Genomic DNA, 25741 nt, shown 5'->3' on the forward strand with positions numbered 1-25741 from the left:
TTGAAACTAGAGAAGAAGGATGTGTAAGGTGAAACCTGATGTTGTTGATCATTGGTTGCCCAGCGAGTGTCACCTACTCATTTTGTATTAAAGAATCATAGCACGATGCACATGAATAGTCCTAGAAACAGTGCTTGCCATTCCCTTTTAAAAGAGAGATTTGTCTGCATCATTAGTCATCTTTATTTTCTTCTTCTCTAGCCCACCACAATGAGATAACTAAAAATAGTTTTATCGCGGTCTTCTAAGCTAGTGGTTAGAGCACTGTCCTGGCAAGCAGGAACTAGGAGTGCAAATGTTTCCAAGCTGGAGAAGTCGTGAAAAACAGGTCTCTAATTCCTGTGCTAGGGCTCTAACGAGGCTGTTGGAGAGAGGCTTGCTGGTGCTGCCTCTTAATTTGGGGCTTGACTGCTGGGAAATAGAAATACTGAAGTGCGTGTCAGCCACCTGTAGAAGAGATTCTCTGCTATAAGAAGCATGGGCTGTATTGGAGCTAATTGATCTCGAGATGGAAGGCAGCAGATTCTCTTATCAATTCCTGGAACTATCAAGTTCACCAAGAACAACTACTCTTTAATATAATAAATGCTCTCCTTGAAAAGAGCAAATAATCCTGACTCCCCTTCGAACACTTAAGGGTTTGTGCTACCTGTGACACAGGGAGAGCATAATTCTGATGTTAGATTCTAGCGATGATGCGACAGTGACTGCTTTATAGTGGTGAACAGGACACAGCTGTGACTACTAACTTCCAATCAATATTAATTTGGATGATAATTTCTTCAGACACTGCAAACTGACCTCAGGTTTACATTACAGAATTGTACATTAATTCAAATAAATCACACACCCAACCGATATCGCTTGTAAGCTTGGTGCAATAAAAATGTAATACACGAAGGGAACGCTCAATGAGCTGTTATTGAGTCATTATAATTCATATCTTCCACAAAAGCAAAGAGGAGGAATGGAGAGGAGTTGTCGTTATGGTAAGCTTGCATTATATCTAATGATGACTACATTTGCTTCACAGGATAAAGTCCATCCTCTGTTACGTTGTTTTAGGCAGTAGTGAATCCTTGAGTGTTAGTGCTGACTTGCATGAAAGCATTTCAACTGGAAAATTTTGGGCAGAAAATGTTAGTCTGGGTCTTTTTTCTTTTTCTTCTTTTTTCCTTAGTTTTGGGGATGATTTAAAGACCTGTGATCTCACCTAGTCTCATGTTGCAATCCATGCCGGTGCCTTACCAATCCTTTTCTCTTCTGTCTCTTCACAGTCCTCTTGAGCTATGCCCTGTTGTAGACAGTCGCATAAATCCTCAGCGATGTGCTCAGTGCTGTGTTACCTCTGACATTCTGCTCCCTTGGCTCAGACCTGCGGTTCCTGGGTGGTCCAGGAGTATTTCTTACATCTTGTGGGGCCTTTGACTTCAAGCCTCTAGCCAGCTTTATTGAATCTGGATCTTGCTGAATCTGAAAAGGAAAACCTTAGCCTAGCATAAACATGCTAGATGTACATGTAGGCAGGATCCCTATGCTGCTTTAACCAACTGAAAAAGGCATTTGTGTTGGTAGTTGTTTTGGCGAGTCACGACAGTGCAAAACTCCTCACTCTCCAAATGGCCTAATTTGTGTGAATAAGGAGACGAGTCTCGATGGTGGCACAGTGAAGCGTTCTCTAGGAGCAGTGTCAGAAGAGCAGTTCAGAAGCATTTGGTATACATCATCTGTTTTTATGAAGGCTTCTCCTTATTTATTGTGCCTCTTTCCCATTATCGTTGAATAAATGGAGATAGTCAAGGGAAAAGTTACATCAATCTGAAAAGAAGTGATCCCTACTGTGCAAAAATACACACACAGGTGTGGGGGAGAACGTGTGTGCATGCAAGAAGGGATCCTAATCATTGGAGCTTCAGAAAGAGGGGAGGGAAGGTCACGGTGTAAAGGAAGATCTGAAGCCTCAAGCTCATCAGAGCCAGAGTTGACTCCAGAACTGGCAGAGCTCGTAATGAAGGGGATAAGGTTGTGCAGAGCTGAAGCAGTATCCTTTCTGGGAGCTTTAATGTAGCGTATGGCAGATTCCTTGAATCGCCATGCATCCTAATGTAGAGCCCAAAACAGGTACAGTACAGCATTGGAGAGGAGTATTTGAGGTGGAAAGTTTTGGGGGGTTTTGTTGCGGTTTTTTTTAATAGAAAACGAGTCAAAATAGCTAAATAACTTCTAAACCTGATTTCTTGGTCACTGATTTGCAGATTAATTCTGTTCAAAGCAAGGTCAGCTGTGACATCAGGCCACATTGCTCAAGACTTTGTCCAGTCCAGTCTTGAAAGCCTCCAAGGACAGAGACTGCACAGCCTCTTTGGGCAAGCTGTTTGCTGTTCGACTGTTCTCATGGAAAATGTGTAATGCGTAGGCACAGAAAAAAGTGGAGTAACCTGCATAGAAAGCTTTTATATTGCATCAAAAGTTGCTCAAGAAACATGCAACTGGGAGAAGTACTTAGTTACTTTATGAGGATAAGAGGGGAGAGCTCTAGAGAGAAGCAAAGAGAGTTTATACAAAGCATGAGTATGGCACCCTAGTTGGAATTCACCCCCCCCCGCAAGCTAATTTATGTTTTCTGTTTAGTCCCTTCCTTTTGAGTTCCCAAAGCAAAGGTACTAATGTCTAGGTGAGACCTTCATGTGCAGTTTGCGTATTCAAGAGGAACAGTAACCAACCCGCCTTAAGTCTCAAGACGCTACCTCTCGACTTCAGGGTATGAAGTGTGCTGTTCACTTCCAACTCCAATTTATCTGTTCTGCGAAAAGTGGTTATTGCAGTGTTTGAGCTGGACACACAGAAGACAGAACTTGCTAAGTAATAATGGGAGCTTTAGGAAGAAGTGTATGTGAGAAACGTTAAACCAATCTGATTTTAAAATGCTTGCTGTGGATTGTGTTGCATCCTGTTACTTTAAGTGCCTGTTTTGAATACACTTCACTGTCTGGCTTCATGTAGCCTGAGCGTGGTATCATTAAGAGCTCCCGTTAGAGTAGCATCAGTGTAGGTATCCCAGGCCATAAATTGCATCTGTTCCTGTCTCTGCCTTCTGCTACTCACATCACCCCATGCAGAAGCTCAGCTGGGCACCCTGTTCCTTGCTCCTCTTTCCCACACATCCCTGATAGCAGTTTACCTTCCTAAAGACTTTTCCCCAAAACAAAACCATTGTAAGAGGCCATGCTAGATTTTTTTTTACTATGATAGCTTTCCTTTCTGATAAATTTCATTTACATTACAAAAAATTTTAGCTTTTTTCCTAATTTTCATGATAGCATGAATGAAGTTCAGTCAATTAGCATGTATTTCCTTGAAAAGAGAAAGCTTTCAAGAACCTTGTGAGGTAATTTTGTGACTTTTGTTGATGAAGGGGCACTTCATTAGTGACCTAACAGATCATAGAATAACAGAATGGTTTGGGTTGGAAGGGACCTCACAGCCCATCCAGTTCCACCCTCCACTAGCCCAGGTTGCCCAAAGCCCCATCCAGCCTGGCCTTGAACACTGCCAGGGAGCCAGGGGCAGCCACAGCTTCTCTGGGCAACCTGGGCCAGGGCCTCAGCACCCTCACAGGGAAGAATTTCCTCCTCGGATCTCATCTCCATCTCCCCTCCTGCAGCTTCAGGCCATTCCCCTTGGCCTGTCACTCCCTGCCCTTGTCACCAGTCCCTCTCCAGCTTTCCTGTAGCCCCTTCAGGGACTGGAAGGGGCTCTAAGGTCTCCCCGGAGCCTTCTCTTCTCCAGGCTGAGCAACCCCAACTCTCTCAGCCTGTCTCCATAGCAGAGGTGCTCCAGCCCTCAGATCATCTCTGTGGCCTCCTCTGGACTCTCTCCAACAGCTCCATGTCCTTCTTGTGCTGGGGACCCCCGAGCTGGATGCAGTACTGCAGGGGGGTCTCACCTGAACGGAGTAGAGGGGCAGAATCCCCTCCCTCGACCTGCTGGTGATGCAGCCCAGGACACGGTTGGCTTTCTGGGCTGCCAGCACACATTGCTGGGTCATGTCCAGCTTTTCATCCCCCAGTACCCCCAAGTCCTTCTCCTCAGGGCTGCTCTCCATCCATTCTCCACCCAGCCAGCTGTGCTTCTAATTGTTTGTTTTGATAAATGTGATCACTGGAGTTGATGTGTCAGAATTTATTGGGGGAGGATGCTACATTCTGTGGCGCCTGTGTACTGTGAACTGACCAACAAGAATGGTGGTTGGTCTCCTGCTAACTAAGATTTGGTGTTTCACTTGGATAAGAGATATTCTGTCAGTTTGAATGACTAATACTCTTCTGCCCCATTTATTGAAGTACTTTTACTGTATCTAGTACTGTACTTTACTCTTAGTGAACAGTTCTTCCACAAGAAGCAGCAGAATGCAAGGTTAGCAGGGTTTAGTACAGGAAAAGAATAATCTGGAAAGACAGAGTCACGTTGTAAAGTAGCATAAAATTTGCTATTTTTCAAAAGAATTTCATTCTTTTGAAAATAGATACATCGATGACAGGTAATGGCTAGCTGGGACAGAAGAAGAGTTTCAAGATAATAACAATGTTTCTCTGAAGAAGGACAATGAATCAAATTAATAATTTAAAATAATGACACTACTACTACAGCAGAAATGAATCCCCATCCCCTTCCACTGACACTGGTGATGCCAGTATTATGATAACAGTTGGGAAATTTCTGGTGAGTATCAGTTAAGTGTATAAAATACTCTCAAGTATGCTTTAGTTGTGTTTCAATAGAAATGATTACTGTAAAATGAGTATGAACGATGAGAGGCGATGATTGTTTCAGCACATGAAAGCGAGGGAGCAGATCCGAATAATGAGAATAAGGAGGTGACAGATGGTCTTATTATAGGGGCTGATGATTTTCAATTCACTCAGTGTGTGCTCGTCCACTGGAAGGATGACCTCTAAAAAAGTTGAAATGGCCAGTGGTGATGGCTTTCAGAAGCTCCTCAGGCCAAAATGGTAAAGATGCATAAATGTCTCTAAAAGCTAAATATTTTTTAGCATGAACCTTAATAAGGGATCCAGAGAATCTGCTAGACCAAGTTCATGATTTCTTTTCTGGTGCAGAACTCTGTATTTGGTGCACTGGCTCGTTTGTTTAAGACTACATTCTCTAAAGCACTGTACTTGATCTAATAGTGGGGTTTTGGGGGTGTTTGCTGCTTCTGTATTCATCAGAAAGCTCTATCACAGTGGTAGCACTTCATAATTACTGAGGTGGCATCGTCAGTCAGAGAAGAATAAGCTCCAGATGCAAAATCTCTCTCTGTGCCAGAAGGCAGGGGTCCTGCTTTATTGCTGGCTCTGAGCAGCTGTAAGCCAGCTTCCCTGTGGTTCTACACTATTTACTGAGTGCAACATCTGTGATAGGGACAGGAATTTTTGAATTTTCCATTTTGGTAACTTTTGTAGGAAAACAAAAGTCCCAGTCAAGTGACTATAGACGAGAGATGGGAAACCAAAGGACCCCTCTGGTAACTGTCAGCTGTCACTTTTAATTTTGGGTTTTTTACTGAAGTGAGATGATCTGCTAGCAATAAGCATTTAAAAGTTCAAGGATAAAATGAATATTACTTTATGCAGCATGATCTGTATTGTTTTATAGGTCAGTGGTTTGTCCTCTGATCCTTAACCATAAACTCTCAATGGGCTTATCACCCCTCAGCAGGCAAAGTTCAGCACATTCAGCCTGCTCCTTTGCAGAGGGAGCAACTCCTCTTCCTCACCTCCCAGCCTGCGCTTCCTGGCGTGCCTATAGCCGTCTAGTGCAACCCTCCAAACAAACTGTCTCACCATATTTCTGTAATCCTGATGGGACCAAAGCTATGCACCTTCTAATTCCTCCTGTTTTGTTTCCTATGATGTATGTACTTGTGTTCAGGCTCTTGAGGTGGGACCCCAGAGCCTTCACTCTTCACGGTGCCCCCATTTCTTGGCAGGCTGTCATCATCATCATTCCCTGACAGACCTAGTTTGAAGCCTGTTGGTAAAGATTCTTCTGCCCCGCATTTTCAGATGGATCTTAGCTCTCTCCCATAGTCTTCATTCCTCAACAGAATAAAAAGGAACAAAACCTGTAGCATTGCAGTCACTTTTAGTCAAGCATAACTATAGCTGTGTTCCAATTCAAATCAGAAAACCAGACATGAATTTAGGGTGAGGTATTTAATAGTAGTTCAGCATGATAGGAAGCATCGTCTTCTATTCTTAAAGAACAGCTCTGGGTAGGTTGGTACCTCACACTCTCATGAACTTTAGCTGTGCAACCTCAACGTTGTGTTCACTTACCTTTCTGTTGTTCCTAGCAGGCTTCCTCTTATTAAGAGTCCTGTCACATTCCCTGTTCGGGCACCGCAGAATTTCTCCTCGTCCTTATGTCTCGCCCCTGCTGAATGAGTGGCAACACTCTATTAGGAAAAACAAATACCATTGTGTGTTGTAGCAAGAGCTAATCTCAGCTGCTTTGTTCTACAACAAAGCAAGAAACAGCTGCTGAGATTAATAGGCAAGGTGAAGAGGAGGCGGTTCAATCCATCATCAAATTGGTTCACTTTAAGTGTACTACAGAGCAGTAGGATTACCGCTAGTCTTTAGCAAATCACTAGGGAGGAAAAAAAAAAAAACCGAACCACAGAAGGAAACATTGTTTTCCCTTACGAAGATGAAAAGGTTATACATGGAGAGAGATGTCTAGGAAAGATTTTTGGGATTGGGAGGATGTCTGAGAACAGAAGAAATAGCTTAGGCAAAAATTGAAATGTTAGCATCTGAACAGAAAAAGTCAGCAAGCTCCAGTTGTTGTCCTGTTGTTCTTTCATACTTATCCCCTTCCTATTTTCCCCATTTCTTTTCCTTTTCTTTCTACTTAGTGGTAACCATGTTGTCTGCCAGCTCGCTCCAGGGCACAAATTCTTTGTATTCAAAATCCCCCTAGTGTTTTCTCCACAACTTTCCCCACAAAACTTTGAGGTTAACTTAGGAAAAACTAGGGAAAAAACCAAACTGAGATGTTTTAAATGATCAAATACTGCGTCATTTTTGTTCTGTCTGGTTTTGAGCCTTTTAGACTTGCTGCTTGGCAATCTGCGGGGGCAGAGTTGTCTTCAATCTCATGATTTCAGCAACTTGCTTTTGTTGTTTAAACCAATACTCAGCAGCATCAGGTATAGCATAAAGGACTGGCAGTCAAGAAATCATGTGGCTTACTCAAATCCTGGATGACTTGCCCTGAGGCAAACACTGAGTTGGTTGCAGAGCTAGTTGTGGGTCTGCTGCTGGAGGATGTTCTCCATGGTGGTATATTGGCCTCTGTTTAAAAACAAAAAAAACCCCAACCAATCTCCCCCACTCCAGACCCTGCTCATAGTTGTGTGTAGTTTGCCTGTAGTTGTAATCGCACGCTGGTAATCCTTCTCGTAAAGAAATTATAAAAAATAGTCAATGAATGACAAAGCATTTCTCAGGTTCTGCTTTTGTAGAGCTTTCTGTAAAAAGATTTTCAAAGCCAACTCCCATTCACCCTGCTGTCGGAACTCACAATTGACGTTTTACTTGTCTGTAGAATTATAGGTTAGATTATATGAAAACATTCTGTCAAACAGCCATGTGGTTTGTTTTATTGCTGTTTGCCAGAGACTTTCATAGTCAGATATGAGATGGAACGCTATCTGTTTTGCCAATTAAAGTAGGCTGAGATACAGAATATCTGTATTGTAGTCAAACTCCATTCTACAAAAAATACACGTTTGTCTTTAGTACATTCAGCGTGCTGTAGAAAACAGGAAACATTCTTGCTGAATTAGACAGAAAATGGGCACGAAAAAAGCACAGTTGACTGTAAACATAGGTGAAACTTATTTGGTTTAAAAGTCTTTGTTTGTCCTAGTATGTCAACAAAAGAATTATTTATTTCCTGTTGCTATTGACTGTATATAGACCATTTGTTTATGTGTCACAAGTTAAGGCACCTGCTGTGGAAAGCTGGTGACATAACTGGTGACTAAGGTGAACCCGAACCCTTCTGCTGAAAGACATGGACAAATTATGGAATGAAAAGTAGCTCTGACTTGATATAAGGAAACTTTTTCACCATTTGGATAGTCAGATATCGGAACAGGTTGCCCAGACAGGTTGATTGGTCTCTCTCCTTGGAGGTTTTTCAGACCCAACTAGCTCCAGCCTTGAGTGCCGTGGTCCGGTCCCATGGCTGATCCTGCTTTGAGCTGAAGGTTGGGCTGGGGACTTCTGAAGGTCCCTTGGAGCAGGGGTTGTTCTGGGGGTCGAAGCTTAGCAACAAAGTCCTACCTTGCTGCCCGTTTCACTAGGCTGTCTGCTCTGAGTTTGCAAAGTGATTGATTTGACTACTCGTTAAAGGGCAGATTTACACCTAGAAAAGGCTGCATAATATATGAGACAGAGGAGGAAAGGTTCCATCTCAGCAGAGATGGCCTCTAAATCAAGATTTTCAGCCTCAGTGATCTCCAGTGTCCTGAAAGGCCTGGGAGCCCCCTCTGACAGGGCAGACTGGTTCTAGTTTTGTGTTAACTGGCACTTTAATTGCGTTAATTTGACACTGTGATTCCACTTTGTGTGCTGCCGCTTAATTTGGGTAAAGTTCGCTTGTGGAATAAGATCCGTGCAGTGTTTGCCTTCACCATTTCAGTCCTGTTTGTTTACTGGAGGGACTGAACAGGACGGTTAAATGTTGGCTCCCGCTCGTACAGCGTCCTGAGGCACCCAGGCCATTCCCTGCGGGTGCTTCACAAGGTCAAGACCCCATCTCTTGTTTCATGGAGCTGTCGCTCTGCCACTCCGGTCAGAAGACGTGACTGTTGTCCTGTGTGGAATGCTAGTCTAATAAAGTCCATTGTACGACATTACATGTTGAAAGAGCATCCGCAGCGTTATGGTCATCACGCTCTTCGCTTGTCTCCCTTGTCACGTTTCAGAAGCCCTGGGTCACGCAGAAGTGACTGGCCTGAAACTGCAAAACATCTCTCGTTAGCATGGTTTTGTTCTCGCTGAGCTGATATAAATCATGTCTGTTAAGATAACGTGAAGTGTGTGGAGCGGTGTCTGCAGTGAAGGTGGAAGCTGGTCAGGCCAAAAAGTGCTGCCTGGTGATTGCAGTCATTAAAAGCAGCAGGGAGAAGAAGAAAGAGAAGCTGAAGCTGCCACTGACTCAGCTGTTTACAAGTGGTCCCTGTTTTTAAACCCAAAATTTTCAACCAATGAAACTCTTGTAATTCTTTCACTCATTTAACAGATCTAAGATTTCTCTGCAGATTCTTTTAAGTGAGTATGTAACTTCAAAAAAATTACATGATAAATTTTGTTTACTTTCTAGATATATGATCTGCCATGGCTTCTGCCCCCTCCTTTGAAGATCTTGCTTGTTAAAGACTGTAAACAGCACTTAACTGATGTTATCCTGGTTCCAACTGGTTTGAGGCTGCCCTTTTGAAACATTTTTTGTTGCTGCAGTTTTTTATAAGCTTTTGCAGGGTGTAGCCTGGCAGCACAGCTAAACTGATGCAGTGATAGACTGCTGTTGAAAGGGACGATGCTGTACAGTCTCAGCAGCTCCCTTTGGCTGACAGCGGCATTTGACTGACCATGCGTCGAGCTACTCAGAAATCTAAACCAGCAGAAAATCAATGTTTTTCCTGCCAGTTAGCTGGGCTGGCTTGGTACGAGGTCAGCCGAGCTGCTGGCAAAATCACAAGTAAGATGCTAGAGGAAAGGGGGAGGAGTGGCTCATCTGTATGGTTAAACTATTTTCTTAGACTTCACTTCTCTTGTATTTATGTCGATAAACCAGCACTGAAGCTAAAACAAACAGTACCCCATCTTCTCACCCTCGCTGTTTTTCCCACAACTGCAACTCCCCGTCCTCCATTGTGCCCGTCAAGAATTTGCGTAGCCACATACTGAACTGCAGTGGAGAATTTGCCTGGCTTCGTTTTGTCTTGATGGATTAGTTTTCACCAGGTTTCTTTTCTGTTGCTGCACAAATGCTTGCTCCAGAGCCAGCAGGGTGAGACGAGGGAAGGAGCGAGTGGCCTGGGGTGCAGGGGAGGGTGACTGCTGCTTTGACTGCATTTGGACTGCCAGCTTCAGCTCTCTCAACTTGTGCCTGGAATTACAGTATTAGGCAACAATTATATCTGTACCCGGTATTTCACTGGTCCGTGAACATTTTAAAAATGTTTTCTGGGTTTATGAATTTGTTCCTGTGACATTTAGGAAATGTCCTTTTTTTTTTTTTCTTCTTCCCCTCCCTATAGATTTTCTTTGCTATATGCACTGTGTAGGCTGCAAATCCCATGGGATTGAGGTTCAGGTGGCTGATTGATCCCTCATTTACTCCATTCATCCCAAGGACGTAGCAATGGGGAGGCTGTATTGTAAATGCTTGCTGGGGCAGGGGCAAGACTTGTTTAAATCACTGACTCCCTTTAAGTCTTCTCACTGACTGGGAGAAACCAGACAGGGAGGAAGAGGCAGGGGAAGAAGATAGCAACGGTGAGGTTCAGTCAGAAGAGGTTGGGACCCACTGTTGCAGAGGGAGGTCTTTGAATGGGCACGTGCTACAGAGACCGAAGGGAACACTGGAAACTAAAAACCTCCAATATTTTGCCTCGCGTCCATATTCATTTTGACTTTTACCAGGCTTTAAAAAGGCTTTGCTAACACTGAGCGGGGTGGGAAAGTGTAATCGTTGCAGTGGTTACCCTTCTCAGTGGGACTGAGGTGGGCAGGTTTGCAGGCAGCGTGCAGATGCGTTGCTGCTATACAGAGGTCGCTCGTACCTTGGCCAACAGCATGGATCAAGAGGAGGTGGGTAACATTTATTGGCCTGCTTACTATAGCTGCACCGTCCACAGCATCCTTGCGTCTTCCCTTTCCTTTAATCTTCAGTCACGCTCTTCTGCCCTCACTGTCATTTGTTCCTTATAAAAGGAATTAATAAAGACAAGCAGTTTCCTAAATTGGGTGTTTAAAATACTCTGAACCTACATGAAACAGGTTGTAAAAATATGCTTGTGTCTTTTCCTTCCTCATTCTTGCAGATGGAATTACCTTCTCCCTGCAGAATACATATCCATCGCTTCAGGGATTTCAGTAGTTTACATTGTTGCAGGTTGCTGTTGGAGTGTCTCATTCAGAGTGATTTTACATTATGACCTTTCTGCTTTATAGCCCTGGAAGCTGTCATGCCTGCTGTGTTATTTCTGTTATTTTCTATATATGTTTTGCAGTGTTATTTCTGCAATCCCAAGCAATCTTTGGCAGTCTTCCTAGCATCTCTGGGGCCACTGTCTCTATTACTACTGGAGAGTACTAATAGAGAGTTTGTCCAAAGCAGATTTTTGGATCAGAACTGATTCCCTCTGTGACCTTGAGAGAGGCCCTGAGCTGGGTTTCTTACCAGGTACAGGGGATTTACGTTACTTTCCCCTTACCACCTGCCAACATCATCTCTACAAGCTTTTTCAGCATGAATTCCAACTCCGAAGATGCAGATGTTTACGCCAAGTTGTGATGCATCACGCCAGCCAGGCCTCTTCTTCGTGTGCTGCACGGGACTTGGTGGTTTGCTGCTGCCTGCACGTTGGTGGGAGGAGATTTTCCTTTCTCAGCTAGCACACTATTGCCATACGTTTTGACGCACATTTCCATCTGAAAGTGTAAAGATTGCCCACCATTCAAATGTTTTCAGATGCTTTTCTTATTTCCCTCTGTCCCACAGATATTCCAGCTAAGCCCACATCTCCTTTCTGCAAATGCACTGTAAATGTGCAGATTTGACCATGACAGAGCAACTGGTGTCTTTCTTATTTTTTTTAATTGTATGCATATTTTGCATAGAAAATCAAAGGCTCAGAAAAATCTTAGTTCAATCCACAGTTAATTAGCACTCCCATCTACTTGTCTTGCTTGACTGGAATTGTAGAAGAGACTAAAACTAGCAAAATTTGTGGCTAAATCCTTCCATCAGTTGTTTGCCACCTGTTTAGTATTGTAGGTTCTATCTGAATCTGATTGTCTGCATTCATACCCTACCTACTCTATTGATAGCTTAGTTTGCTATTCACCATTAACATTACCCAAACTTAAACTAGATCTCATTAAAAATACATTTTTCTGTCTGATGCCGCTATTGGAATAGCAAACCTTAGTTCCTAAAATTCAATGTCTTGGTATCTTTGCTAAATTTTAGTCCCAACTGGATGGAGAACTTCATGAACTCAGCAAAACACCTCCTACAATTGCTTTGTGGTGTTCAGCAATCAAATAGTCCCTTTAGTCTACCAGGTCTGTGATGCTCTGCAAGTGCATCCGTCCTAGAAGATTAAAATTACTCTCATCAGTTACTGTCTACAGAGCCAGCCGTGTTTTCTTACTAATCCATTGTGCTGGAATGAGAATGTCTGTCTTAACCGCCACTGCCTCGCTACCATCAGCCTTCTGGGCTGTCACATTTCTTACTTGGTTGACTGTGCAAGACTTAGGTTTTATAAGTCCTTGTGGGCCTTTTTGTAACATTTTCTGTTATTGTTTGCCTTCGTTTGAATGGGTTGAGACTTGTGATTTGCTTCTCTCCCTTGGCACAGCAACTGCTGTTCTACCTGCCTTTTCCCATTTGCTCTGAACTCCATTTGTCATAACTTTATCACACTGTCATTACAACAGAGTTTCTCAGCATATTTTTATCTAACAGCCTGCTATATTCAAAAAAGAAAATCAACAAACCACCTTGTACAGCCTTACTGTTACGGTTCTCCTTTGCATCTGAATACTATGGTATAGCATATGGCTATTCTTCTGCAGCTTATCAACAGGGCTTTTTGCTCCTGTTTTGTTTGCATGCATGGAAGTGCGTGGATTTATTCTGGTTTGGTTTGTGTATTATGAAGCTGCAGTCATTTCACAAACCACTTCTGGTATTTAATGGAGTATTGGTTGAAAACAACTACCAAAGACTGCTTTCCAAAGCAAGTCGCTTCCATTCTCTAACAGCAGCAATTTTCTGGGGGATGAAGACGAGCGAACTCATTTTCAACGTGAGAAGTGAGGTTTCAGCCACTGGGAATATATGGTTGTTTTTCAGTGCGCTGTTTCACCTGGGTGCGTGCTTTATATCCTGACCCTCATGGGCAGAGTAAGTAGGAGCTCCCACGTTTCAATTAAGGCCTTTTTTTCATAAAATATTTTCAATGCTGAAACTTTCTATTCTCATTCTACCTGTGAGTGCCCTTAACTGTTGCTGTAGGACCATCCAATTAGTTACTTGACTGGGTAATGTGGCAGCTTTTCTAATTCAGTTGTTTTCACCTCTTGCAGGAAGCAGCAAACATGCTGCGCCTTATGCAGAACAGGCTGAAGGAAGAGGAGCAGCGCCTTCTTAAGAGTGGAAGTAAGTGGGATTTTTTCACCGCTTGCATTAGCAGAAAAATTGTTAAGAGCCGGCTACTTTATGTATAAGTATCCACTTGCAAGCGGAGGGGACATGGGATAGATGACAGAGTCAACAGGCTATATTACAAAAAGTGGAATGATAATAACTTTAAAAGGACAACAGTGAAATTAGGGAACCTAACCTCTGTGAAACGCTCCTCTGCCTTGTAAATTTTACCTGCAGTGCCAAAGGATGAAAACAGTCATCCACTAAACATGCTGCACAATTGCAATGAGCAGATTTTAGGCTTGATTTTACTATTCTCCAAGCCCACACAGGCTGGCTGTGCACACGATGGGATTGCTGATGAAAGGTTGGTTTGCGAACGAACTTGGTCAGAGGATTCTAGACAGTAAAAATGCTTGCGTGTAGGTGAGTAGTGTCATTGGTTTGTGGGACTGTTTGGCTGCCTCCTATTACACATGTCCTGATGTGCCGTGCAAAACTGGAGTAGAATTTCTGTCCTCAGCAGTTAGTCTGCCACATTGCATGGCGTGGAGTTCAGTTACGTGTTCAGATTAATTCTTTGTGATGTGTCTATCAGATCATAACTTTCACAGATGAAAAACTCTCAGCTTGAAATCCTCTTTAATATCACTCATCTTCAAAGCGGGGTCCACGTTTGCCTGCTTGCATTTGCTTGATTTTAGTTTATCTGCAAAATGTGAATGCAATTAAAATTTGTGGGTTTTTTCTTTTTTTTTTTTTCTCCTAAACTTACTCTTAATTAATTAGAATTCTAGCTGAGGATCATAAGGGAATAATAACCTCTTGAGATTTTGCAGAAAGCTAACAAACCAGATTTTGCTCCTTTTGAGCCATGTGTCAGCAAGAACTTCCTCATTAATTACCCCTGTGAATTTAATATTGCAATATACGCATTTTTATATGGTAGTGGGAGAAAATAGGAGGGAAGTTAATTCTCAGGATCAGAGAGTGAGTTCATGAAAGCTGAAATGGAGTAAGGACATAAAAGTTGTACTTCACAGTTTGTTTGCTGGCAGAGATTTTCAGAGCAAGCTCACAAAAGACGAAATTCACTCATTTCTGCCCATCTTTGATCTCATTTTCTTATGCTAACTCCAGTAAAAAGTGAAGAAGTTTTAGCTGAAACATAGGATTTGTAATATAAATTACAAGAATATGGAATTGTTTCAAGGATTTACTTGAGTGAAAAAGTCCAAGTCTTGCTATCTGACAGCTTCCAGGGCAAATAAGTTCAAGAGGAGAAGAACATCCATAATCAGTACTTAGCAGTGTGTAGTATAACTTGAAAATCTGCTGATCTGTTTTCTCCTTGTCTGTGGAAAACTATTCAGTCATTTTGCATCTCTGAAATAATAGAAACCTTGTCTTTTAGCGAGTGATTTAACTGCCAACTAACAAGATATGATTATGACTTTAAATGACTTAAAAATATTACCATAATACATCTTTATTCCAGTACTTAATTGTCATAATTAGTATTTATTCTAGTGGTAAGAGCACCCGGATCCTGGTTTTCAGTGTTGGCTCATTTATTGACTGTCCCATAACCCCGGAAAATCAAGTCATCTTTGTCAGCACCTGTCTGCCTTTATCTGCGCATGGCGTGGAAGTCTGCAGAGTTGCAGAGGTGTAACTGAGACAATAAATTTGGCTCTCGGTGGCTTGTTTTCCCCAGTCACGAGCATGGAGCACGGCTTCATTACTGCATGCTGTAAGGTTAATTTATTGGATGTTGTAAAGCTCTCTGAGACCACGGTTTACTAACATATAATGATCAGCTACCAGGCTGTGCTTTCCCCTTAGACCAGACCCCACTCTCCTCCTCTCATTATTAGTTAAATGATGCCCTTTACACAATTCAAAACCAAGAGATTTGCTTTGATAAGAGAATGGTGTCTTAAATGGCATAGTGCTCCATTAGGGGAATGTTTACAGAATGGTTACATTAATCCCAGCACAATCCTAGTCACAAGAAAAATAGCTATTTTGCACAAGAGGAAACAAAGAAACAGCAGCAGAATCCATGCAGCATCACTGAAGAGCTTTGCCCAAACCGCCCCAAGGGTTAATTGTGAAATTCATACTGGAAATAGGAAGCACGATAAAGGATGGAGTTTCTGCTCTCCCGAGAGCAGTCCGTGATTATATCAAGGAGTACTGGGAGCATTGTGTGTGTATAGTGGGGAAATGGTGTAAAGTGCTTACCTTACCTTCTTTCACCTGTGTTTGGGGATTCTACATACTCTTTCCTCCTTCTAAGATAGGATGTGCCCTGCTAATGAGACAGACACAAGGAAGATTAAAGAAGGGCTTTTCTTTGCCATCAGAAACATCTTTCTAAAGTAGGTTTTGGAAGGAAAAAATGCTTGCTTATTCCACTTGTGTTTTTACCCCTCACACAAAGCAAAGTGCTTTTATCCTAAGTTGTCTTCCATCTTCAGTTTGTAAAAAAATTTAGGACTTTGTTGTCTGGGCCTTCAACCCAGCAAATACATGGTGCCAGCCCACAGGGCTGTTAAAGCAGACACTGCTCTGACTTGGTCTTGCTCGTGTAACGGGTTCTGGAGACGAAGGGATTTGCTTCTCCCCCTCTGCTCAGTGGAAGGTGGGCAGGCTGTCCTGGTGGCTCCCAGTATCCTAAGACTCTGCGGCTGAATCTTGAAGGTCGGGGGGGGGGGGTGGGGGGGTGTGGGGGGGGGGGGGTGTGGAGTGAGCTTCATTTGAGCAGATTCATTGCGTTCTTACACAAAGGGGTAGCACGGAGCCAGTGCCCCCTGCAAAGGAGGGGAAGGTTGTCTAATTCTTATTACACTTTGCCCCTGGGAGCTGCGAAACACTTAATGAGGCTCTTCTAACAGCATAGGCTGGAATCTGGTGATAAATTTGTTTCCGTTAGCTGATAAAAGTCAGCATCCATTCTGCCCCTGTAAGCACTCTTACCTTTGCGTACCTTCGTAATTGATGCAGTTCTCTTATCGTCTGGATCCTTTGACCTTATCTCCTGCTAATTTGGTAAGAAGGGTTGCAAATTAACAGTTCATTTCTCTGCAGCAGGAGTTGCGGGAATTCTGGACCGCTCTCAGTTGAGTTTCAGGCTGAACTAACACCAGAGAAACCTAAATCATATTTTTGTAAAGAAGAGCTGTGAAATGTAGGTCGAATTGTGCAAGTCTGCATTAAGGATATAGAAAGCCTGTGGCTATGTCATGGTACTTGCATAAAATTGGCAAAAATGTTTAGTGTAATTCAGAAACAGCCTGGTTCTTTCTTTCTTTTGCTGGCATATATTGCAAATATTCTTTTATTTCTGATAGAGCATCCCCATCAAACCACTATGCTAAAAAAAAGAAAAGCTAACACTACGTTCTGTGAAAACCTTTTCTTAAATTATGTGAGGATGTTGAACTCCGGATACAGATCAGGCTTTGAGTGTTATTTACGTGATGAAAATATATGCAATTAAGTATTTGCAGCAGCACAGAAATGTTTTTTGTGATGAGTGGTAAGTAAATTGCTGTTATTTTTCTAATCTTTATATCACATAAGGTGCTCTTAGAGAAACCAATATACAATGTGGTGTTTTTCACGCTGCGTGCTGCCCTTGTGGCACGTCCAAGGTTGGTGCAAAGTCACAAATGCCAATTGACTGAAACATAGGGCTTGGTTTCCTTGTGCTTAATGGAACAGAGACTCTTAAAATATTATATTAGACACTGCTCGGATGAGCACTGTGAAGGCTGTTGATAGAACTATTGTCAGGTGTAGATATGTGAAGAGTTGCTCTGATAATGGTTTGGTGTGAGAGGAGGGGCGTAGGAAGGTTACTGACCCCGGCAGAAATTCAAGATTTTTTTTTCAGGTTCATCCAAGGTTGAAAAAACATGTTTGCTGAGCAAAAAAGTAACAAGTGAAAATGTTTCTAGACTGAAATACAGATTTGCAACAGCAACAGGATTAACTGATGCTCTGGGAGAGCTTCACTTCTGCTCGATACACAACCAAAGCATTTCCTTGGCCAGTTCTGCTTGCCGAGGTAACTCTTTCTTTTCTGACAGCCAAGCAAAATGTGCTTAGCTCTATCGTCTTGCTCAATTAAACAGAGCAAATAGATGTTGTACTTTGGACAGCAAATAGCATGATGCTGTTGCAGTTCGGTGCTGCGTCGAATCTCTTCTACCCTTTCTACTCCAGAATTGATGCTTCAAAAGCTGATGCAGATAAATAAAAAGCCCGGTTGCAACAGTTGCGGCATTTGAAGTGTAGCAGTGAGTTGTTGGGTAATTCCCACAAGGGTGAGATGCCTGGGTGATATTGCTCCTGCTCAGCGCTGTCACCAGCAGGATGCTCAGACCGTACATCTTCTCGTACCAGACACTTGGAACTTGTCCGCAATAGTCTTGTGTTTGGCTTGTTGAATAATCGCAAATTCATGTTCTAAATTAATAGTACTTTGATGGATTCTTGGCTTTTAAGATCTTTAGAAATACTTATGGTCACTGAATACGACCTCTCTACAAAATGGGCCAAAAAATAACTTAGTTACTTATTCCTGTGCCAAGACTACAAATCCCAGTTTAAATGGAGCTTGTCGTCGGGAGTTATTTTTAATTATTTCAAGTGACAGAGACCTATTGCTTCCCTGGGCAGCAGTTAATCATCCTTACTGCTAAAAATCTGAATTTGGATGACTGTAACAATAGACCATTTTAAACTGACTGAGCAAGGTACGAAAGTGCACTTAGGTCTACCTCTGCAACCTACTGGTTGGTGGGTTTTGTATGTTATTGCCCAGTTTTAGTATGCACGGGTCTGAACATCCAAGCTGTCTGCTGAAGTTGGTAGGAGCCACAAGTATCCGGACTGAGATCAGTAGCACTCAGTACCACGATGAATTTTTCTTAGAGATCAGACGAAGGATCTCGGTTTTGTGCTAAGGACAAAGGATGTTCCCTACTGAAATTTATATACCGAATTGTTTCTTTCTGTTCAAATTGCAGACCTGTGAATATCTAAGTGTTCAGGGTGATATACAGCTGATATACAGCCTGATGCTCTTGAGTCTGGTGAGACAAGAGCATGGATTTGGTAGAACTGAGGTTTCAAGTGGGCACAGAACTTCACTCTCCCTTCAGTCACATTAAATCCACCCCCTCTTTTTTTTTTTTTTTTTCCCCCTGTTCTAAAATTTCCTTCTAATTATTAAATGGATTTTATTTTGGATCAAATGGCTGTCACTTGCCCACTTGATTTTTCTCATGATGTTTTTTTCACCAGTCCTGCTGAATCCAGTAATTACTGTGGAGCCAGTGCCTGTGTTTTCAAAGCAGTGATTTTTATTATGAAATTGGACATGCTAAACACCACATCTAATTCTACAGCATATCAATAAACAATGTCCTTTGTGCTCATTATCCTCACCGCGGTACCTTCTTATTTTACAGTTGGATACATTTACTTGAATATTTATGCAAACTAACAAATCTGTAATGAAATCACTGGTAAGTTATTAAATCATGCTGGTTTTCCTTCAAGCATTGCAAATTACCAAAAATTAAATCATTTAAATATAATATTATCAGTCCAGGTATCTGCTCTGGAACAAATAACGCATCTTCTGAGAGTAGTGGTTTTCACTTGTAACCAGGATGTACTTTTTGTGGCTGGACTGCTTTAAATGAAACTAATTTAATTGACTGAAACCCACCTTTATGAAATGGAAATGTTGAAATGTAAGGCAAGTGGAGTTTAAAAATCTCAGTATATTCTCTTTCAGGTAGTCTGATATTTTGCCAGTGTTCTCTGTGCAGTAAAGTAAATCACAGCAGTGGGGAAGTGGGCCAAACACAGTTTATAGAGTTGTTCTGTTGACTACCTTTTCGTAATAAAATTACAGGATCTCGTTAAAATACTAGCCCTAAGCTCCAGTAAGCTGCCAGCGTTGGCCTAAAGTTGGGTACATGTATTACTGAATAGCAGTTTGTTGTGAAAAGTCAAATAATCTTCACGTAAACCCATGTAAATCTCATAAGCCAGCTCCATTAGAATGTGTGCTGTACTCCGTGTACTAGTACATGGGAATTTGTAGTAGTATACTTGATTAGCTTTGTTGCTTTATGCTGATACTAAGAAAAAAAAAATCTACATTTTCTCTGTGAAGAATGTTCCTTGTCTCCCCACAATTGTAATTTCTGTTATGCAGTATTACCCAGATGTGGTTGTGACTTCTCCTAGGGCAACAAGTAGTTTCCTTCTATATGTTGTTAATTGAAACTTTCTGAATTGTCACCTTTTTATGAATACTAAGAATATTTTCTTGAAAACTGGATGCACTGGGCATGTACAACGAGGGGTGCAGGATGGTGGAACCCTGCAGTGCTCTAGCTAGGACGGGTCACACACAGCATTAGACTTGTCTGTTGTTTAATCCTGCTGAGAAGCCTGGTGTCAGCTTGTCTTTATCTTGTGCATTTAAATAAATTTTCAGCAATGTGCTCTGCTTCTGTGTCCTTGGGATTTTGGCTCAGCTGATAATAACTTGGATTGTATACCGGACAGAGCCGGGCTTGGTGATAGCAGCCGTTGAGCTGGGTTAGAGCAATACATTTATTTTTTTTGTAAGTGAAATAGGTGCTCGATGTCTTTCCAAGCGGTGGGCAGGAGGCTTGGAGACAGAAATTTTACTGTTGCTGAATCCCATTTGCAGCTGCCACTTTTCTGATCCCGTGGCGTGCATTCACTGTAGTGATGCTTCATGTTGGGCTGTGTGCTTCAGAATTCCAGTTGGACTATTCAAAGAAAATCCAAACTCTCGCCATAGATCCGTAACAAGATTTGTTTCAAAGTCACAACTCGGTAGGAAAAGTGACGCACTGTGCTTATATGCCCATAATTTACCTGATGAATCTTCTCTTCCTTTGCATTGAAAGGTAAGCCAGGATTTTTAAAGGCATAAATGAAAGCTAGGCGTACAGTTGTTCCTGGCTTGGCTTGTCAAGCATGCTTTGAAAGGCAAGAGGTAGAGCTGGGGAACAAGGCACGCTTTTCTGGGGCTTGCCAGGGGTATTCCGTGGCATCCACATGTGTGCAGAAAACCGCGACTTCATCACTGACAGGCGACGGTTACATCATCTGAGTTAGTGGGGGAGAAGGATAAAAGAAATAGTATGAGAAAGAGAGGATTGAGGGTAGCGGAGAACCTGAGGGAAAGAAGAAAAGGGCTGGGTGAGGGAAAAAAAAAAAAAATCTCTGTTTAAACCATTTCCTTTCATAAAGCAGCAGCTTGGAGCCCTCCAGCCACTGATTCTCTCTCCACAGTAGGTATCACTTCTATTGCAAGGCACTTATTCACCGTGGGATCTTCCTGCAAGTCCCACTTTCCAACAGCAAGATACTGTGGGGAATTATATGATGAAATGAGCTTCCTTTTTGCAAGTTGAAATGGGTCAGTAATGGCTGGAGTGCCCGGGAGTGCGCTACGGGGAGCTGGAAGGGTTCGTGTGGTTCGGGAGGGCATTAAGCCATCAGCGAGGGTAGTTAGGAAAGAGCACTTCTAGGTACATGAACCATGTACATTTTGTATCTTATATCTGAGAGTCTGTTACCGCAAAAGGTTTCAAAAAAAGGTTTCCAGAAAAGTGAAATGTAAAATTTAAGCCCCGTGTTGTTACAGCCGTGCCCCCAACTAGAGCAGGATTGCATCGCCGTGCCTCTCTGCTGTAAGTCCGGTCCCCAAAGTGGTGTTAGCTGGGTTTGCCACTTCGGGTTGTCAGCGGAGAGCACTGGTTCCATTAGTCCCCATCTCAGCTGGCAGCTCGTGCTCAGGAGATCCCAGTGAGAAGCAGAAAGCGCTAATGGGGATGAAATGGAAATGGTTTGGCAAAGTAATCGTAAGGGCTCTGGTCAGTGGTGCTGCCTAACAGGAGGAGCACAAATGACAAAACCTGAAAGGGAGGAATTGCTGCCCAAAAAGAAAAAAAGAAGACAGAAACCACACACACACAAAATAAGAACGAGGGTGGTTTTAGTAGTAGCAGTGAGAGCCATCACAGATGAGATAATCTTGCTCTTTAACATACAGAGCACGAACCTGGATCCTTTCTTTAGGCTCCACGTGACTCTTCCCAAGGAGTTTGCCTGTGCAAGGGCTGAACAAAACCTCGCTTTCCTGAATACCAGGTAAACAGAAACAGTATTCAGGTCACACAGCAGTGAGTGATTCCTTCACTTGCCAAAGAAGAAAGTGCAACACAAATAGAAATTGTAGCTAACATTGCTGGAGCCTCATAATCTCACCAGGGTATCAAATACATCCGTTGCCGTTGTATTTTGTCATTAACTTAATACTGTAATGAAAAAAGATTATGGAAAAATGTCTAATATTTGTATATTGTCTGATAATTAAATATTGCAAAGATGTGTCAGCTCATTACTAATCATAATTAAGGTAGTTATTTCCATTTTGAGTTCAGACATGTGTGTAATTAAATGTACCTGGGAAAGAATTGCTTATTTTCTCTGAATAATTAACCGCTATTGTTGCTGTGCCCGGTGCTGACCTCACACGGGGTCCTGTTGGGTTTGTCATAGTGCTGCTAATTCCATAAGCTCCTGCAGGCGGGCTGCCATGCAGCATCAGCGCTGAGCTGTAGGATTCTACGCGAGTGGGAAGAGTTCATAAGATGATAGGAGCTGAGGATCTGACTCATTGATTGAATGTTTGAAGAGGGAAGTAAATAATCGCTAAGAGCTGAAAGCAGAGCTTGGTCTTAGTAAGCCAAGGAGCTCGCACGAGGAGGCTGGCGTGAACAAGGAGAGAGGGGAGAAAGCTCATGGGACAGGAGAGACTTAAATGGAGCAGAGCCTGCTCCAAACCTTCCACGCACTTCTGCGCCAACTTTCCAGCAGCTGTTTTACTTTGGAATAGGCTGAGAGGAGGCTCAGTTTGGTTGACCATGCGTGTGAGCCTCGAGGTAGGACTCGTACAGCTGACATGGAGAGCAGTCTGCCCTTCTCTTTGCAGGCACTTTGAAGTATCTGAAGACTTTTGTCATCCTTTCAAACATCTGAAGGACAATTTAAGTCCTTTAGGTTTCTTCCAGTTTGGTGACTGGGGAACTGGGAGTAAGGGACTAAATAGATTTTAGTTTGGGTAGGAAGAAGAAAACAAAGGCAGGTTATGAAAATATTTGGAGAAGTTCCTGCATCTTGGGAAGCTTTCCTGTCTCACCAGGCATCTTAGGTTTGGCTGCGATTGCTTTCGTTTATCCGGGGATGTCTCACTTTGCTTTTCTGACCTATGATTCAATAAAAGGCAAAGAGTCTAAGGGGATGGGTTTTGCTTATGTCAGGGTAAAAGACTAGGAGATGTATTAATAAGCCCACACTTTCCAAACGCTTTTGAAGAAGATTTTAATCTTTAAATCAGTTGCTGAAATGGCATCTTCTGACCGTATATATGCTTCATACCCAAAGAGTGTATTCAGAATGGCGCCTTTATGGTATAATCTGAGGACTGTCCCGAGAGAATTGTTTATATTGTATGCTTCCTTGGCACTTGGGTGTAGGATGCCTTCCTTAGGATGTGGACCTTGGCTATTTCCCTGTGCTCATCAGTAGAGCCAATGCTCTGTCTGTGACTGCATTTTTAATTAATTTTGGACTTGAACAAAGGTAGAGACCGCTAGCATTTCTCCTGTCCAGGTGCTATTCTGCATTACGGGTTGATTTGAGTGATATTTATCATCTGTTTTTGTTTTAATCAGATAATGATGATTCTGACATAGAGATTCAAGAGGATGAAGGATCCGATAGCGAAGTGGAAGACAGGCAGATCATGAAGCAGCGCTCCACCACGGAAACACTACTGCAAGGTATCTTAACCTTTCCTTAGCTGCCTTTATTCAGAAGGGTATGCTGGAATTATCTGAGTAACCTTGAATGTAAGAAGACCCTGTTATTGTTCAAGGGTATTGAAAGAGGACAGTGTCTTGTGGAGAAAACATAGTGCTTTAAGGGAGCAAATTAAGGATTATTTACTGAAAAAAGTACCGTATGAGAAAAATCCTTCCTTGTTATTGCCTTACAGATTCTTGAAGTAGCTTTATACAAAGCCTTCAAAAAGTTTATGTGGAGTGGAACTGCAGCCTCTGGCTGCTGATTCCGCTAGAGCCCCGATCAGAAGCAACTCAGAGAAATTACTGTCTGAGGGTCTGTGTTTCACTTAGGTGGAAAAAGAAATGTTCTGCTTGGTCTATAGTCAAGCAAAACGAAACCAGGCAATCAGGTTAGTTCTCCTTGGCATTCTTGTTAGCAATGAGTGATTCTGACCATCAGCAAAAGCCTCTCTGGGATCTGGATGAAGTGCCTGTGTGGGTAGTTTCATGTGCCACTACTTCTGCTGGAATCTGTTACTTAGATAAACTGCAAATGTGTGTTTTTTCTGACTTGAATTCTGTTCTCCCCTTTCTGACTGAGATCAGAACAAGAAGCTGAAGTTCTCAAGTCACTATAATTCAAGAATTTTATCCTCAGTTTCTCTGTTTTTCATAAAACTTGAAAATTCTTGCTAAGTGCTAGGAACGCTAATATTCAGTAAGGATTTTTACATTGCCGTTTCTCAAGGAAAGGTTTGTACGTGGTTTTTTAGAGCTTTGGAAGTGACTGCGTAACTGTGATGATTCATCTTCGAGGGCATCATAACCTAGCGATGTGGGTACTGGCTGCAGTCAGTCAGCTCATAATACCAGTTTTAGGAGCGAAAAACTGTATTATAAAAGCTGTAGATTTTGTTGCAAGTAGAATTTTTTCTAGGAAGAACTTTGTTATCATTAATTACACTTAATGGAGACTCAGCATTAGCTTGTCAGACTTAAAGCAAGCAGTTCAAATCCCTGAGCAGTTTTCTCTGTTTAGATTGCTTTCTCTGCTTTTGTAGGTCTCTTCCTAGTGTTTATTAAACTACTTGTGGCAGATAGTTATCCCCTGACTTTTGCATACTCTGAGCACGCTGTTTGCTGACTACACAGTCACCATCCCAATCTTTACTCTCCTTATCTCTGTGTAAGACAGAAGCCTTCCCTAACTCTCTGTCCTCTTTTTTGCCTCTCGCCTGCTGGAAACTACTGAAGCAGCTCCAGGTATGTGAAATGGCTACTGAGATGCCTTTCCTACGGGTTCTCCAGAAGGAGTAAGGTTGTATTACCCCATTCTAACTCACAACACTTCAGTCCTACAGTGCTCCAGTGCAATCTCTGCTGGCAGAGATGGATACAAACATTGTTAGACTCTTAAGGGAAGGATTGTTGGCTCACTTTGCTGAGGTTCCTCACCATCATCTTGGGCAAGTCGCCCAGTTGCTCTAGCTGTAGCTACACCGTGAGGTTAACAGCGAGCACTCTTTTGGTTCAAGATGCTTACCCTTTTTGTTTAGGAAAGCTCAACCTTGGGATATCTCTGCCCCTGGTGCTAGAGTGAGCTTGCTCAGTCCTGCCCATTCCTATCTGCCCAGAACACGTGAACAAAAGCTTGGACTGTATCAAGACACCAGTCAGGCCAAGCTTTCCTTCGGGAGCTCCAGCCTGATCCAGAGCACATGCTTACATGACAAGCAGTTCTAGCCTTGAGAGCAGGCTCAGATTTGCACCTCTGACTGTGAAAACGGGCCCCTTTTGTCCAGGACCCTCATCCATAGTGAGGTTCTACGTTTGGCTGCGTGACCCTCACCAGCTGAAGTGCAGGAGACATGTCAAGACTTGAAATTCATGTCAGGTGCATCAGCTTCCTTAGAAAATCAGGCCTGAACATTCACTGGCCATTTCTCATTAAACACACCAAGAATCTATACATGTACTTCAGCACAGGTAGTTTGCATTTAAAATATACTTAATTATTAAGGCAGCATGACAAGAACATTATTTCTGTTAATTACTGGGTTTTTTCCTTGACTCAATTGAAGAGATTTCAATCACTTTCTTTTAAAGCATTGTGTCTGCTTACATGGTGGTGCTTCTGAGCCATATTTGCTCTCAAACTAAGGAGAAATGGTCTGCTGTGGTCAGTTCCTGTAGATGCTGTGGTTCAGTTTTACATCTCTAATTTCCAGGTTATTAGTATTGTAAAAGAAGACTTCCTCCCTCCATCTGTAATAGGTGGGGAGGTATTCCAGTGTGTTTTGCCATTATAGAGGCAAGGTTCTCAGGGAGAGATAATCTCTCTTATTAGGCCACTCGGTATAATTGAG

At 42.5% G+C, this 25741-nt stretch overlaps 1 protein-coding gene across 7 annotated transcripts in view; it reads left to right on the forward strand.

Annotated features, from left to right (window-relative positions):
• Window positions 1-25741, forward strand: part of CLUAP1 (clusterin associated protein 1) — a 76742-nt gene that overhangs the window by 39092 nt on the left and 11909 nt on the right. For all 7 annotated transcript variants that reach the window (XM_054843467.1, XM_054843468.1, XM_054843465.1 and 4 more), the window contains exons 9-10: window positions 13401-13473; window positions 23265-23372. In XM_054843467.1, the coding sequence (XP_054699442.1) occupies window positions 13401-13473; window positions 23265-23372 (181 nt within the window). The remainder of the gene's footprint in view (window positions 1-13400; window positions 13474-23264; window positions 23373-25741) is intronic.

Source organism: Grus americana, chromosome 15, assembly GCF_028858705.1.
Source record: "Grus americana isolate bGruAme1 chromosome 15, bGruAme1.mat, whole genome shotgun sequence".
NCBI lineage: Eukaryota > Metazoa > Chordata > Aves > Gruiformes > Gruidae > Grus > Grus americana.